Source organism: Haliotis cracherodii, unplaced genomic scaffold (genome assembly GCF_022045235.1).
Source record: "Haliotis cracherodii isolate W230 unplaced genomic scaffold, xgHalCrac1.p SCAF_1, whole genome shotgun sequence".
NCBI classification, from domain to species: domain Eukaryota; kingdom Metazoa; phylum Mollusca; class Gastropoda; order Lepetellida; family Haliotidae; genus Haliotis; species Haliotis cracherodii.
This window is the reverse complement of record NW_027266264.1, coordinates 71,898,170-71,914,392: the sequence shown is the minus strand read 5'-3', so window position 1 is coordinate 71,914,392 and position 16,223 is coordinate 71,898,170. Positions and strand designations below refer to the sequence as shown.

The window sequence follows — 16,223 nt, the reverse complement described above, 5'->3', positions numbered from 1 at the left end:
GTAGGTGAGTGTTTGAAGGCTGAGATGGCACAGGAGGAGAGTGAGATGGTTGTATTAGTTTTGTTCCTATAGAAGTATTGCAGTTTGTAGGTGAGTGTTTGAAGGCTGAGATGGCACAGAAGGAGAGTGAGATGGTTGTATTAGTTTTGTTCCTATAGAAGTATTGCAGTTTGTAGGTGAGTGTTTGAAGGCTGAGATGGCACAGGAGGAGAGTGAGATGGTTGTATTAGTTTTGTTCCTATAGAAGTATTGCAGTTTGTAGGTGAGTGTTTGAAGGCTGAGATGGCACAGAAGGAGAGTGAGATGGTTGTATTAGTTTTGTTCCTATAGAAGTATTGCAGTTTGTAGGTGAGTGTTTGAAGGCTGAGATGGCACAGAAGGAGAGTGAGATGGTTGTATTAGTTTTGTTCCTATAGAAGTATTGCAGTTTGTAGGTGAGTGTTTGAAGGCTGAGATGGCACAGGAGAGTGAGATGGTTGTATTAGTTTTGTTCCTATAGAAGTATTGCAGTTTGTAGGTGAGTGTTTGAAGGCTGAGATGGCACAGGAGGAGAGTGAGATGGTTGTATTAGTTTTGTTCCTATAGAAGTATTGCAGTTTGTAGGTGAGTGTTTGAAGGCTGAGATGGCAAAGAAGGAGAGTGAGATGGTTGTATTAGTTTTGTTCCTATAGAAGTATTGCAGTTTGTAGGTGAGTGTTTGAAGGCTGAGATGGCACAGAAGGAGAGTGAGATGGTTGTATTAGTTTTGTTCCTATAGAAGTATTGCAGTTTGTAGGTGAGTGTTTGAAGGCTGAGATGGCACAGAAGGAGAGTGAGATGGTTGTATTAGTTTTGTTCCTATAGAAGTATTGCAGTTTGTAGGTGAGTGTTTGAAGGCTGAGATGGCACAGAAGGAGAGTGAGATGGTTGTATTAGTTTTGTTCCTATAGAAGTATTGCAGTTTGTAGGTGAGTGTTTGAAGGCTGAGATGGCACAGAAGGAGAGTGAGATGGTTGTATTAGTTTTGTTCCTATAGAAGTATTGCAGTTTGTAGGTGAGTGTTTGAAGGCTGAGATGGCACAGGAGGAGAGTGAGATGGTTGTATTAGTTTTGTTCCTATAGAAGTATTGCAGTTTGTAGGTGAGTGTTTGAAGGCTGAGATGGCACAGAAGGAGAGTGAGATGGTTGTATTAGTTTTGTTCCTATAGAAGTATTGCAGTTTGTAGGTGAGTGTTTGAAGGCTGAGATGGCACAGGAGGAGAGTGAGATGGTTGTATTAGTTTTGTTCCTATAGAAGTATTGCAGTTTGTAGGTGAGTGTTTGAAGGCTGAGATGGCACAGAAGGAGAGTGAGATGGTTGTATTAGTTTTGTTCCTATAGAAGTATTGCAGTTTGTAGGTGAGTGTTTGAAGGCTGAGATGGCACAGAAGGAGAGTGAGATGGTTGTATTAGTTTTGTTCCTATAGAAGTATTGCAGTTTGTAGGTGAGTGTTTGAAGGCTGAGATGGCTCAGAAGGAGAGTGAGATGGTTGTATTAGTTTTGTTCCTATAGAAGTATTGCAGTTTGTAGGTGAGTGTTTGAAGGCTGAGATGGCACAGAAGGAGAGTGAGATGGTTGTATTAGTTTTGTTCCTATAGAAGTATTGCAGTTTGCAGGTGAGTGTTTGAAGGCTGAGATGGCACAGAAGGAGAGTGAGATGGTTGTATTAGTTTTGTTCCTATAGAAGTATTGCAGTTTGTAGGTGAGTGTTTGAAGGCTGAGATGGCACAGAAGGAGAGTGAGATGGTTGTATTAGTTTTGTTCCTATAGAAGTATTGCAGTTTGTAGGTGAGTGTTTGAAGGTTGAGATGGCACAGGAGAGTGAGATGGTTGTATTAGTTTTGTTCCTATAGAAGTATTGCAGTTTGTAGGTGAGTGTTTGAAGGCTGAGATGGCACAGGAGGAGAGTGAGATGGTTGTATTAGTTTTGTTCCTATAGAAGTATTGCAGTTTGTAGGTGAGTGTTTGAAGGCTGAGATGGCAAAGAAGGAGAGTGAGATGGTTGTATTAGTTTTGTTCCTATAGAAGTATTGCAGTTTGTAGGTGAGTGTTTGAAGGCTGAGATGGCACAGAAGGAGAGTGAGATGGTTGTATTAGTTTTGTTCCTATAGAAGTATTGCAGTTTGTAGGTGAGTGTTTGAAGGCTGAGATGGCACAGAAGGAGAGTGAGATGGTTGTATTAGTTTTGTTCCTATAGAAGTATTGCAGTTTGTAGGTGAGTGTTTGAAGGCTGAGATGGCACAGAAGGAGAGTGAGATGGTTGTATTAGTTTTGTTCCTATAGAAGTATTGCAGTTTGTAGGTGAGTGTTTGAAGGCTGAGATGGCACAGGAGGAGAGTGAGATGGTTGTATTAGTTTTGTTCCTATAGAAGTATTGCAGTTTGCAGGTGAGTGTTTGAAGGCTGAGATGGCAAAGAAAGTAGAGTGTGTTTGTTGTATTAGGTTTAAACAACAAAAGATTGGTTCTCAGGCAATGGTATTTGAAAATATAGTGCAGACTGTCGTCTTTTTTGGAGGGGATTGTTAAAACTAGTTTTTAACCAAATAAACAGTTGTGTACTATCAACCCGGGAAAGGGCCTCCCTACATTAATGTATTCCTTGATGAGTTAAATACTGGAATATAGTATTTGACTACCAGTGTGTGCATAATGCATCCATACGATGAGCTTCGATTGTATTTCTCAACACAAAGTAGCATGTCAACAAATCCGAAATGAAGTACACAAGTTAGTCCTGTTATTACACTATCTGGCTATAAAAGTGTTCTTTGTGTATCTGGACTTATGTTTGGAATCCATTATATATCTTTTATCCAAGATTTCGTTCAATTTTGTTTTCAGTAATTTCGGCAAAATCGTGTAAGAACTGATCGGCAAATCACATCAACTCACCATGAACTCGTCTTGAAATGAACATTAGTTGTTAGAGACACAAAGTCTTCGATTTTCCTATCACTGTATTGAAATTTCTTTTCAGTTATGATAGTGGCCATGATATTAAGTATTTCTTAAACTAAATCAATTTGAGATCAGAGAGAAAATGTGTGAACAGCTGATTGCTATTTCTGACTTATTTTACAAATACACATATATAGAGATTACTACACGAGTGTCTGTCAGATACCATTGATCTTACAACGAGTTGTTTCAAAACGTATCTAACGAGCGAAAGCGAGTTAGATACGCTTTGTAACAACGAGTTGTAAGATCAATGGTATCTGACAGGCACGAGTGCAGTAATCTGTTTCTTACACATCCTAAAATCGCACCTTTCTAGCATCGAACCGATGAATTTTGTCTATTCTCATGATTGCAGTAGCGCATTAATACGTAACACCTCTGTCATAGGTGACGTCATCCTATGTGCTGCTTACTACTCATAAATAATGTGACCCTACACAAAAAAGGTTTCCGTCATATCTGTGGATTATCAAGGCGATGATGAAAATGCATACTAGACAAAAACCAAGAACACGCTGGGTGCCAAGTTGAAAGTTTACACCTCAAAGAAGTTACCAAATATGTACAACAATGTTTACTTCCGTATGACATCACTACCGGTGACCGACTTTTATAAAATGGCGTGTTCACTGACAACAGTACGCGGGATTTCCAGAGAAGGTTTTCGTTGATTGAGGGATCGTATACACATAAATGTGTCACGTAGGTAATCAGAAACATTCTGACAATCTGCGTACTGTTATTTGTTTACCATGTTTTCCAATGTATCAAAGAGAATTAGTCAGAAATGCAGACAACTACCGTCATCGTTGTGCGTGATTTAGCGTCAGTCATGGCGTCACACAGGACAGAAACTTTTACGTCTTCTGTTGAATTTACCACATCATTGTATTGTATATATGTGTAATTCCATAATTAGAGCAACGATACTCTTCCCATGAATATTCTCAAACTCGTGATGGAGCCAATGTATGCAACAATTAGTCGGAAGTACCTCTAAAAATGCTACACAGTGTAAAATCTGAATTTTGCTTTGTTTACATTTCAGCAAGTACAGTTTTCCGAGCACAGTTTTCGTTTCCATACCTAATTTATTTCGCATGATTTCATCTAGATAATTTGCATTGGTGACAAAGACCATTTATCCGTTGTTTCGAAAATGTATGAGGAATTCAGGGATGCATGTATAGCAGCTGAATTTGAAATATACCTGATCGAATAGGCGTCTCATAACCGGCATTTTGTAAACAATCCAATATGGCGGAACGTACAATACGGCGTTCGTATATGCGTATTTTCCAAAACATTCTAAACGATTCAAGGCTTATCAGCGACGTTTCAGAATTGTCATTAGTGATGTGATACCCGTGATCACTAATATGCTATTTTTCTACTTTAATTATTCGAGTTAATATCCGATATTTAGATTTCTAAACACACAGTAAATATTTATATAACGCCGTGAATTGTGATTTGGCGAGATTTACAATGTACCTAACTTTCAGTCACTTTCAGTAATTTTGAATTGCCTAAAATGACAGTAAATGATAAACAGAAGGGGGAATTCAAAACTGTGAAGGTTCTGTGTGATGTATTGTGAATTTTATTCGATTTCGAAGTGAGGGTTAAAGAGAAGGGACATATGTGTCGCTGTGGCATCCAGGTGGTTTACACTCTGAAAAAACCGTTATGTTGCCATAACAACAGACAATGTAACTGATAATAATAACAAACAAACTCGCAGACGAAGACGAGTTTGTTTATTTTTATTATTAATTACACGGTCTTGCTGTTCAATACAGACATAGGTGAACATTCGAGCTATTTATGAATGACTTACACTCAGGAAAGTAGTCCGTCATCATCTGACCCCAGGTCATCACCATGGAGTAGCCAATCAAGGTCCTGGAATTTGATCTCACACATATGTTTGATACCAGTTATCTCAAATGGGTTTCTCACCCACAGGTGTGTAAGAAATTCTTGATCTCAGCATATAAAACATTGTCCGACATACAGTACACAAATATCATTGAATTTGTAAATCATCATGTCTAGGGATGTTTTATCATAAATTTCATGTTTCCATTGACCAAGCTTGAAAACATCAAAACAAACACACAAACTTCTATTGTCGCTGTCACCATAAGATGATATGCACATAAAAGCAGTGAGCATGTGAATATAGAATACTATATGAGCTTCCGTGTAATATCAATTTTATGAACTCATCAGATACCAGTACTAATCACTCGTTTGATAAAATTAGAATTACGCGGGAGCGAGTTTAGTATTTTATTTAATATTTAAATTTCACTGTAAATAGGGAGATATCTAAGTGATCCACAGCATTATCCAATTGAGTTTAACAGAATAATATTTCAACACTTCAAAAGTTGACATTTTTTTTATACCATTTGGAATTCACATCTGTTCCTAACAACTATCATAGCGCTAAGGTTATCGTTACTCCCATACTTTCACATAGACGTACCACTGTCGTGCGATATGATCGCCTTGTGGAATGGTGCCCCGCAGCATAACGTTTACAATCACATCACAATACCATATGACATAATTTTGTGGAATTTAGTTTCAACATCCTTCAGCGAAACAATGCGATGTGATGTCAGCCCAGCAACAAGGTTGCTGGGATCATTGAGTGTGTTTAAACTCCTCTCAGTGATCTATCATGTCTACATGAAATGTTGCTGAATAAGCCCAGGGATGTTAGGAGTTTTCAATATTTGTTAGTGAAACTTGTTCCCATTGTACATAGCACATGCTTTGGTATTACACAAGGTGTAGTACAGCTGTATGTTTATTAAATGGGTGATCTCTTCACCAGCGAGTAATAAAGGGAAGTAACTGCATGCTATATTGGATAGCATTGTTTTTAACTATTGTTGCATTTCACTGCCGGGGTCGTGTGTTTGGGACTCAGAATATTTAAATGATTTGTGTTTCTTTAAATGGAAATAAAAACAAAATGAACAGCAGACTTTGTGAGGAGGCAGTGGTGCCTGTAAACCAAGACTAATTTGGTTTAACTCAAACTGCAAGTTGAGCCACGAGTCGCAACCGCAATCTAGTAAAACTATGGTGGGTCTTGTATGCTCATCTTATAAAGTCAATATTACATTATTTGTACCAAAATAAAATAGGTGAACTTGTTGGAGGCTGAGGTGGCATAGAAGTCAAGTGAGGTAGTTACATCAGTTTTGGAACAGTGTAACTGTATCTTGTAGGTGAGAATGTTGGAGGGCGAGGTGGCACAGAAGGAGCGTGAGATGCTGAAGATGACAGCTCAGATCCACGAGTCAGACATGGCACTGCACCAGACGAGGCAGGATCTGGACTTCCATCAACAGCACATTGCAGATCTGGAGGGACAGGTATGACATAGAAGTTATTGCCTGAGAAACAAATTGTTTTTATGTTTCCAGCATCCCAATGAATCAGAGTTTGTGTTGTCATTTCAATGAGTTTTGGTTTTTTTCTATTCTGTATGATTTGAGCACATGAGCCACTGATGTGCTGGTTCAGTGTGAGAAAATACTGGATCAGACATTGTGCTGTATGAGACACTGTGCTACAGAGACACTGTTGTACGAGGTACGGATGTTGTATGAGACACTGTGCTCTATGAGACACTGTGCTACAGAGACACTGTTGTATAAGGTGCGGATGTTGTATGAGACATTGCGCTGTATGAGACACTGTGATACAGAGACACTGTTGTACGAGGTACGAATGTTGTATGAGACACTGCTGTATGAGACACTGTTGTACGAGGTGCGGATGTTGTATGAGACACTGCTGTATGAGACACTGTACTACAGAGACACTGTTGTACGAGGTACCAATGTTGTATGAGACACTGTGCTGTATGAGACACTATGCTACAGAGACACTGTTGTACGAGGTACGGATGTTGTATGAGACACTGTGCTGTATGAGACACTGTGCTACAGAGACACTGTTGTACGAGGTACGAATGTTGTATGAGACACTGTGCTGTATGAGACACTGTACTTCAGAGACACTGTTGTACAAGGTGTGGATGTTGTATGAGACATTGTGCTGTATGAGACACTGTGATACAGAGACACTGTTGTACGAAGTACGAATGTTGTATGAGACACTGTGCTGTATGAGACACTGTTGTACGAGGTGCGGATGTTGTATGAGACACTGTGCTGTGTGAGACACTACTACAGAGACACTGTTGTACGAGGTACCAATGTTGTATGAGACACTGTGCTGTATGAGACACTGTGCTTCAGAGACACTGTTGTACGAGGTACGGATGTTGTATGAGACACTGTTACAGAGACACTGTGCTTCAGAGACACTGTTGTACGAGGTACGGTTCTGTCTAAATAACTGTGCTGTACTTGACTGGGATGCTGTACAAGACACTGCTCTATATGAAACACTGTGACACTCTACTGCAGAGGCACTGTTCTGTACTAAACAGGATGATGTACGAGACACTCTTCTGTATGAGACCCTGTGCCACTTTACTGCAGAGGCACTGTTGTATGAGGTAGGGAAGCTGTATGAGACACTGTAGTATGAGGTATGGAAGCAGTATGAGACAATGTTGTACGAGGTAGGGAAGCTGTATGAGACACTGTAGTATGAGGTATGGAAGCATTATGAGACAATGTTGTACGAGGTAGGGAAGCTGTATGAGACACTGTAGTATGAGGTATGGAAGCAGTATGAGACACTGTTGTACGAGGTAGGGAAGCTGTATGAGACACTGTAGAATGAGGTATGGAAGCTGTATGAGACACTGTTGTACGAGGTAGGGAAGCTGTATGAGACACTGTAGTATGAGGTATGGAAGCTGTATGAGACACTGTTGTACGAGGTAGGGAAGCTGTATGAGACACTGTAGTATGAGGTATGGAAGCAGTATGAGACACTCTAGTATGAGGTATGGAAGCTGTATGAGACACTGTTGTACGAGGTAGGGAAGCTGTATGAGACACTGTAGTATGAGGTATGGAAGCAGTATGAGACACTCTAGTATGAGGTATGGAAGCTGTATGAGACACTGTTGTACGAGGTAGGGAAGCTGTATGAGACACTCTAGTATGAGGTATAGAAGCTGTATGAGACACTCTAGTATGAGGTATGGAAGCTGTATGAGACACTGTAGTACGAGGTAGGGAAGCTGTATGAGACACTGTAGTATGAGGTATGGAAGCTGTATGAGACACTGTTGTACGAGGTAGGGAAGCTGTATGAGACACTGTAGTATGAGGTATGGAAGCAGTATGAGACACTCTAGTATGAGGTATGGAAGCTGTATGAGACACTGTTGTACGAGGTAGGGAAGCTGTATGAGACACTCTAGTATGAGGTATAGAAGCTGTATGAGACACTAGTATGAGGTATGGAAGCTGTATGAGACACTGTTGTACAAGGTAGGGAAGCTGTATGAGACAGTGTGCTGTACGAGACACTGTGCTGTATGAGACACTACTACAGAGACACTGTTGTACGAGGTAGGGAAGCTGTATGAGACAGTGTGCTGTACGAGACACTGTGCTGTATGAGACACTGTTGTACAAGATAGGGAAGCTGTTTGAGGCACTGTTGTACGAGGTAGGGAAGCTGTTTGAGGCACTGTTGTACGAGGTAGGGAAGCTGTTTGAGGCACTGTTGTACGAGGTAGGGAAGCTGTATGAGACACTGTTGTACAAGGTAGGGAAGCTGTTTGAGGCACTGTTGTACGAGGTAGGGAAGCTGTTTGAGGCACTGTTGTACGAGGTAGGGAAGCTGTATGAGACACTGTTGTACAAGATAGGGAAGCTGTTTGAGGCACTGTTGTACGAGGTAGGGAAGCTGTTTGAGGCACTGTTGTACGAGGTAGGGAAGCTGTATGAGACACTGTTGTATGAGGTACGGATGTTGTATGAGACACTGTGCTGTATGAGACACTGTGCTACAGAGACACTGTTGTACGAGGTATGGAAGCTGTATCAGACACTGTTGTATGAGGTACGGATGTTGTATGAGACACTGTGCTGTATGAGACACTGTGCTACAGAGACACTGTTGTACGAGGTATGGAAGCTGTATCAGACACTGTTGTATGAGGTACGGATGTTGTAGTGTGCTGTACGAGACACTGTGGTGTTGCAGGTGGAGAGCCTGGAGCAGCAGGTGATGCAGCGAGGGCAGATGCTGGAGACGGTGCGTGGGAAGGAGGAGGAGCAGCTCCAGCAGTTCCAGCTGGTGAAGGACTCACTTGATGCTGCCACCAACTCCCTGAACCACTCCAGGGCAGAGGTAGGAACTGACATAGGCAACCTCATAAATGGTATGGAGGCATAGATGTTATTGTATTAATATTTTTAAATTCTGATGTAAATGGTCCAAAAATATATCTCCGATGTATTATTTGACATCCTGCCTGATGACTGCGTTGTAAGATGAGTAACTTGGGTGTCTCATTTCCATACTGCCAATATATCTTTTCTGATGATTTTGTTCATTTGTATTATGTTAAACCTAGTATCACAAGGCAAATCTTTTAACCTTATAAATATTGCTGTTTTATAGAGTAGAAAAACAAGAATGTAGTGTTTAGCTCCTTTAAATGATTAAAACAGTTCCTGTATCCTAAGTCACGATGATAATTGAAAAAAAGAACAGAAAATCAACAGACAAAGTCGTCACTTAGTTCAACCTTTTTTTATTCCTGACTCACTGTCACGTTTTACCCAAATGCTACATGAAACAATAAAAGAATTATTGCATGAATATTTCTCAACTTTTTTATCACAAGACTCCACTACATAAATATATATCATAATTTATGGCATATTGTCAGTCTGTCAATGGGTCATTCTCTACAAGTAAACATGTCCATGAGTTGAATTTGTGATGTGCCCACAGTTCAACATGATTCAGCTCGAGCTGAGCAAGGAGCGGAGTCGGCGGGAGGCGGTGGAGAGAGAGCTGCATCATGCACGCCAGCCCCGGGATCCCGATGCCGATGTGGTTACACCAGGAGCTGGATCTGCCATGGAGGTCCGAGTACAGGAACTGGAGAATGAGCTGAATCAAGTCCGTGGACAGCTGGTGGTATGTGGCTTTCCTTGTGCATGTATCATACATCCGCATTCACTTTGAAATACAGAGAAGGATGTTGTTCTCTGAGAAGATGTTCCCTTATTTTGACACATGTTGCCTTCTCTATTTGAGTTATTGACATTGCGGTCATAAGATCAACAGGCCATAGAGCCCTTGCAGTTGCTAAATATCTGACTTCTGCCATCCTGTGATATTTTTTTTTCAGTTTCCTGGATAATAACTAATAATATGGATTAGTGTCAACCAATTTGGTCAGTTTAAAGTACTAAAATGCCGGAGTCAAATTCCATTTGGATTTTTTTTATTTTAGAAAATTGTATTTGGACATTTTTTACGCCATTGCCAAATTAAAACAACAAGATCTTTAGGACTTTCAGACAATAACCAGTCAAACTCATGAAAATGAACTAATCTCAACCCCTAATAAAGGTGGTCAAGATCCCTCGCATCTTGGACTGGTTTCTAAAATCAAACTGTGTCATTTATTGATAGATAGAAACCAAATTCATTTTCTATGTCATATGTTCATGCTGAATAACCAAGCAAATTGGTCGGTATTATGAGATTATGGCATGATGATTGCTCCCACATCTGAGTATCCCGGGTGTTGACCTGTTCCTGCAGGATGCAGCCTCAGTCCTGCAGTATAAGGAGGAGGAGCTGTCTGGGGAGAGGACGGAGATGGCTCGTGCGAGGGAGGACCTGGAGAGGGAGAGGACCACATCCTGCCAGATGTCAGCGGAGAAGGTGCAGCTGCATCAGCAGCTCCAGGTCTGTGTAACTCTCTCTCAGTCATGTTCATAATTCAGCCTCTGGCCCAAATACCTGAATTACAAGTTCACATGTTTTATGATACTTAAAATTTTCAATCTGTTGTTTTAAAGCAACATTAGTAAGATGAGATAGTTTATTAAGATTAACTGTGATTTGACACTTGATAATGGTGATAACAGTGTTAGAACCTACTCCAAAATGTCATCCTAATTGAAATAAAGAGGTTCACCCATATATCCCATCCTTACTCTATATGACTGTGGTAGGCGGTGACTGAGGAGAGGAATAGTCTGCTGGATGAGAAGGCTCAGGCAGAGGAGGACCTGGTCAAGCTAGAGAGTCGGCTGCAGGAGGTGGTGCACAAGTTCCAGATGGAGGCCAGCAAGCAGCATGACAACTTCAACACAGCCTACCCTGAGCCACAGACAGCACAGGACAAACAGGTACATTTCTGTTGAAATACTGTTGAACATTAAATGGTATTTTTGTCACTGTCTATAACACTCTTTGGCAAAGAGTGGACACAGCCTGAGGCTTACTGATACTGTTAATGTTCGTCATAGATTTATAAGTGAATCTTTTGATTGCTGTGAACAGATGCTGTCAGAACTGAAGTCTCTTCGTCTGCTTGTGGAAGGAAGGGAGAAGGAATCCATGTCCCTCAATGATAAGATCAGGTAAATAACATGAGCTTCTTTGCAGTTGTTGCCTCAGTTTTCATAGATTCATGCAGGATAAGAATACAAATGTAATAAAGATCTAGAATTTTACTAGTTTTGGTGTTCGACAATAATTTTCTGACTCTGATGTGTTTGTAGTCGTCAGCAGATGGAGACAGGCTTCCTGCAGCATCGTGTTGAGCTACTCCGCCAGGAGAACAAATACAACCAAGAGGACGTCCGCCACCTCAGCAGCCAGCTCCTCCAGAAGGTACACAACAAGCTTAATAAGTCGCTATGTATCTTCATCCCTTAACCTTGTCATCATCCACTGATTGTGGGTTCAATTCTGTCTGGTTGTGATTAACTGTCATGTTGTGATGTAATTTAATTACTTTGGGTTGTTAAACACAGCAGACTCTGACCATTAATGTAGGACTCAGATCCATGGTGGGACAATCAGATGTATGTTATATTTTCAATCTTTGGTAGACTTTACAATGGCATGACCACGAACATTATGATTGATGAAACAGTTAGATCATCAGCCTCACCCTGAAAGTATAACTAGCCCAGAATATGGTAGAGCCTGTACAGAGACACAAGAATGAAGCAGTCTGCATCTCTGCCTGTGCTCATGGGTTCACCAAAGTGGTAAATGTATTGCATTTCTGATATTGTAGATGAAAGAAAAGACAGCAACAGTGGAGCTCAACACATACATGGCCCGGGAGAAGTCGACCCTGCAGCATGAGAACAAGCAACTGACTCGGGACATCGAGCGGGAAAGAGACTTCGTCCGCAGGAGGAAGGCTGAGGTGTCAGAAGTCATCAAGAAGGTAGGTCAAGATTGGGTACAAATGCTTCACCTACAGGAGGTAGGCTGAGGTGTCAGAAGTCATCAAGAAGGTAGGTCAAGATTGGGTACAAATGCTTCACCTACAGGAGGTAGGCTGAGGTGTCAGAAGTCATCAAGAAGGTAGGTCAAGATTGGGTACAAATGCTTCACCTACAGGAGGTAGGCTGAGGTGTCAGAAGTCATCAAGAAGGTAGGTCAAGATTGGGTACAAATGCTTCACCTACAGGAGGTAGGCTGAGGTGTCAGAAGTCATCAAGAAGGTAGGTCAAGATTGGGTACAAATGCTTCACCTACAGGAGGTAGGCTGAGGTGTCAGAAGTCATCAAGAAGGTAGGTCAAGATTGGGTACAAATGCTTCACCCACAGCAGGTAGGCTGAGGTGTCAGAAGTCATCAAGAAGGTAGGTCAAGATTGGGTACAAATGCTTCACCTACAGGAGGTAGGCTGAGGTGTCAGAAGTCATCAAAAAGGTAGGTCAAGATTGGGTACAAAGGCTTCACTCATAGGAGTGAGTGAGTATGGTTTTACGCCGCTTTTAGCAATATTCCTAGCAATATCACAGCGGGTGACACCAGGAATGGGCTTCACACATTGTACTTATGTCAGGAATCTAACCCGGGTCATCGGCATGATGAGCAAACGTTTTAACCACTGGGCTACCCAACTGTCCCCACTCAGAGTTTTTAGGCTGAGTTGTCAGACGTTATGAAAAAGTACAAGGCACTCACTCACTCCTTCGCTTCCTGAAATGAGGCTGTAAAGTTCCCTAATAAGTATGTTTCTGATCACGTATTATCTAGCCAGAAAACAATTTCCATTTCTATTATTAAAAAAACGGTTCAATATTTTTAAATAAGTACATCTTCACACATTTCTTATCTAGATGGAGAAGTCCGAGTCAAGTCAGCGTGACACTGTGCTGGAGCTGAACAAGAGACAGGGCCACATCGCCAGTCTGGAGACAGATTTACGCCAGGCCAAGCGGAAAAACACCTACCTTGACACGGAGAACCAACAGCTGAAGGTGAAGGTCGACCAGCTGAAGGAGGAGGTCCAGAAACTGACGTCGATCAGTCACTCGCTGGAGAACAGACTGGAGATGGAGCAGGCATCGGTGGGCAAATACATACATCCTAGGATCTGTGTGAACGGGAAAAGACCAATTGTACCTGTCATAAATACCTTCGAATATCAATGCTGTCATGATGTGTGTGCCTGTATATGTGGTAGCATATGTTTTAGGTTTCAACAAAACTCATTTTAATGATTTATTGATATTGATATTTTGCTGATGAACTTAAGAATGTAGAACTTGTTTTGACTTAATGTACTTACAATTGACTTTAAGTGTTTTGTGGATATTTCCCCAGCTGGCTGGTGAGCGGAAGAACTATGCCAAGAAGAAGGAGGAACTTGTGTCCACCCAACATAAGTTAGATACGCTGCAACGTGAGCAGAACCAGCTTCTCAATAACCTGGACGCTGAGAGAAAGCAGCGTGAGCAACTCAAGGTTAGTAAAGATGTTGTGTCAAACAAAGCTGCACATATCTACAAATGACGATGTACTCGTACGTTAACAGACCATGTTTGGAATTAACCTTGAGGTCCTTGTTATAGCCTTAATGTCAAACGTTTTAGGGGGTCTCAAGATAAAATAAATATAAGAGCAACGTTCAAGGACTCCTGGACCCCCCTTTGTTTACCCTAGAAAATGTAAAGATGCATTACTTTGAATGAACCAATGTTTTTTTCCATATCAGCTTTTCAAAGAGACTTGGCGTAGAGTGACTTGTAATTTACTTTACCAGTGAAGGCTTTTCTTTGATTTTCTATCAAAACTTTCTACCTCGACCAGGCCCTGTTTCACAAAGTAATATTATTACTGATATGATCCAGTTCTTTGATGTAGACTTCTGACAGTTGAAACTGTGATGAACAGTCTATAACTTTTCAAGAACCTGAAAACCAGATCTGTATTTGTTGAGATGTTTGGGGATTCCAAGTCGTCTTGTTGTAATTGCCAACTGAAATGAGGAATGGGTAGATTCGGTGTATGGCTGGACAGACACTCTCATCACTACCTGATAACTGGATTGTGCCACCAGCCACTGGTTTGTCTTCTTCAGATGCAACTATTACGAGATGACTAAAAATAGCTGTGATATAGAGAATCTCACCCTCGTGTCTTTTGATATCAAATATATCAACACTCATTGATAAAAGTGGAAAAATTCCGAGGCTTGACGAGGATTTTTGCCACTTTTATCAACGAGTGTTGATATATTTGATATCAAAAGACACGAGGGTGAGATTCTCTATATCATCCAACATCATTCTTTCAACTTTTTCAATTTGTAGACAGTAATTAGCAGTATCTTCAGTGTAAAAAGTACTGCAAACAGCTTAAGTAGCAGAGCCATAAGTGATGTCACTTGATTGTGACGTCATGGTAACAGTGACGTCACAATGGTTTGCAAAGCATTGTGATGTAATTTCATTGCAGCGATATCTACAGTGTAGATATCGCTTGATCTCATCCAAGCGATATCTCCTGTGGGATCCAGTTTTGGATGATAAATACCGATCTTCAATTCAAACGATTAACTGTTCACAGTCACTCACTGTTCAAAGGCACGGGTGGCCCAGTCATCTAAGACGCCGCATTTCGCTGTGGGAAGTTGTGTTCCTTGGGTATGCCAGAAAGTTAGGACCGTGGGTTCGAATCCTGGTTCGCCCTGATTATGGTTCTAGTTTGTCAGCATCATAGCAGTATGCATCTGAGACCTGCATCACTTCAGGCTTTCCTCCCACATTAGGCTAACACGCCGTGAACTGATTGTGTTGCACAGGAGGAATTTTCGTCATGTGAAGCATCGGAGAGGAGCCTGCAGGAACAGTTGAACTCACTCCAGGCAGACCACGACAGCCAGCGAGGCCAGAACCTGGCTCAAAGAGACAGTCTGGAGCAGCTCAAGAAGGAGAAGACAGCAATTTTCCAGGGTAAGAAAGGACCTTTGTAATTATAGTGAGTCAGACACATGTTTGACAGCTCTCTATCAACAAACCTGACTGTGGGTAGGGCAGAAACTGGATTCTATATACCAAGTGACCTCTTTTTGCCAGACAACAATCTCTAGAAGTATGGCTCTGCATACGTGGTGACCATGGTTAGTTTTTCCTTACACACTGTGAGATCTTGGTTAGAATAGGTCTTCAGAAACCCATACTTGACGTAAAAGGCTACATCAACTCCCAGGGTCCGGTGGTCATGGATCTGCTCAGCACCAGCCGTCTAAGGCAATGCAATTCGCTGTGCAGAGTTGCGTCCCTTGGACACACTAGAAACCTGTGATTGTGGGTTTGAACAATAGTTCACCCCGATTATGTTTGTAGGTTTTTCAGCACCATACCTGATTTCATGGGTTTCACCAAAGCAGTACCGACTGAGACCTGCATCACTTCAGGCTTTCCTCCCACATTAAGCTGACACGCCTTGATATAACTTGGATACTGTTAAAAGCAGCGTTTAAATCACCCAACTCACTCACTCACCTAATACCCTGCATTCATTACCATGACTCCCCTAAAATTCTGAATTGATTACCATGACAATCCTTGTACCCTGCATTGATTGCCATGACACCACTTATGCCCTGCATTGATTGCCATGACACCACTTATACCCTGCATTGATTGCCATGACACCACTTATGCCCTGCATTGATTGCCATGACACCACTTATGCCCTGCATTGATTGCCATGACACCACTTATACCCTGCATTGATTGCCATGACACCATTTATACCCTGCATTGATTGCCATGACACCACTTAT

General features: G+C 41.4%; 1 protein-coding gene across 1 annotated transcript in view; it reads left to right on the top strand.

Annotated features, from left to right (window-relative positions):
* Positions 1–16,223, top strand: part of LOC139468872 (early endosome antigen 1-like) — a 75,450-nt gene that overhangs the window by 40,770 nt on the left and 18,457 nt on the right. Inside the window, exons 18-28 of the mRNA XM_071251040.1 lie at positions 6,230–6,376; positions 9,141–9,287; positions 9,897–10,085; positions 10,719–10,865; positions 11,135–11,311; positions 11,466–11,545; positions 11,687–11,798; positions 12,211–12,366; positions 13,270–13,500; positions 13,757–13,897; positions 15,237–15,387. Of these exons, the coding sequence (XP_071107141.1) occupies positions 6,230–6,376; positions 9,141–9,287; positions 9,897–10,085; positions 10,719–10,865; positions 11,135–11,311; positions 11,466–11,545; positions 11,687–11,798; positions 12,211–12,366; positions 13,270–13,500; positions 13,757–13,897; positions 15,237–15,387 (1,678 nt within the window). The remainder of the gene's footprint in view (positions 1–6,229; positions 6,377–9,140; positions 9,288–9,896; positions 10,086–10,718; positions 10,866–11,134; positions 11,312–11,465; positions 11,546–11,686; positions 11,799–12,210; positions 12,367–13,269; positions 13,501–13,756; positions 13,898–15,236; positions 15,388–16,223) is intronic.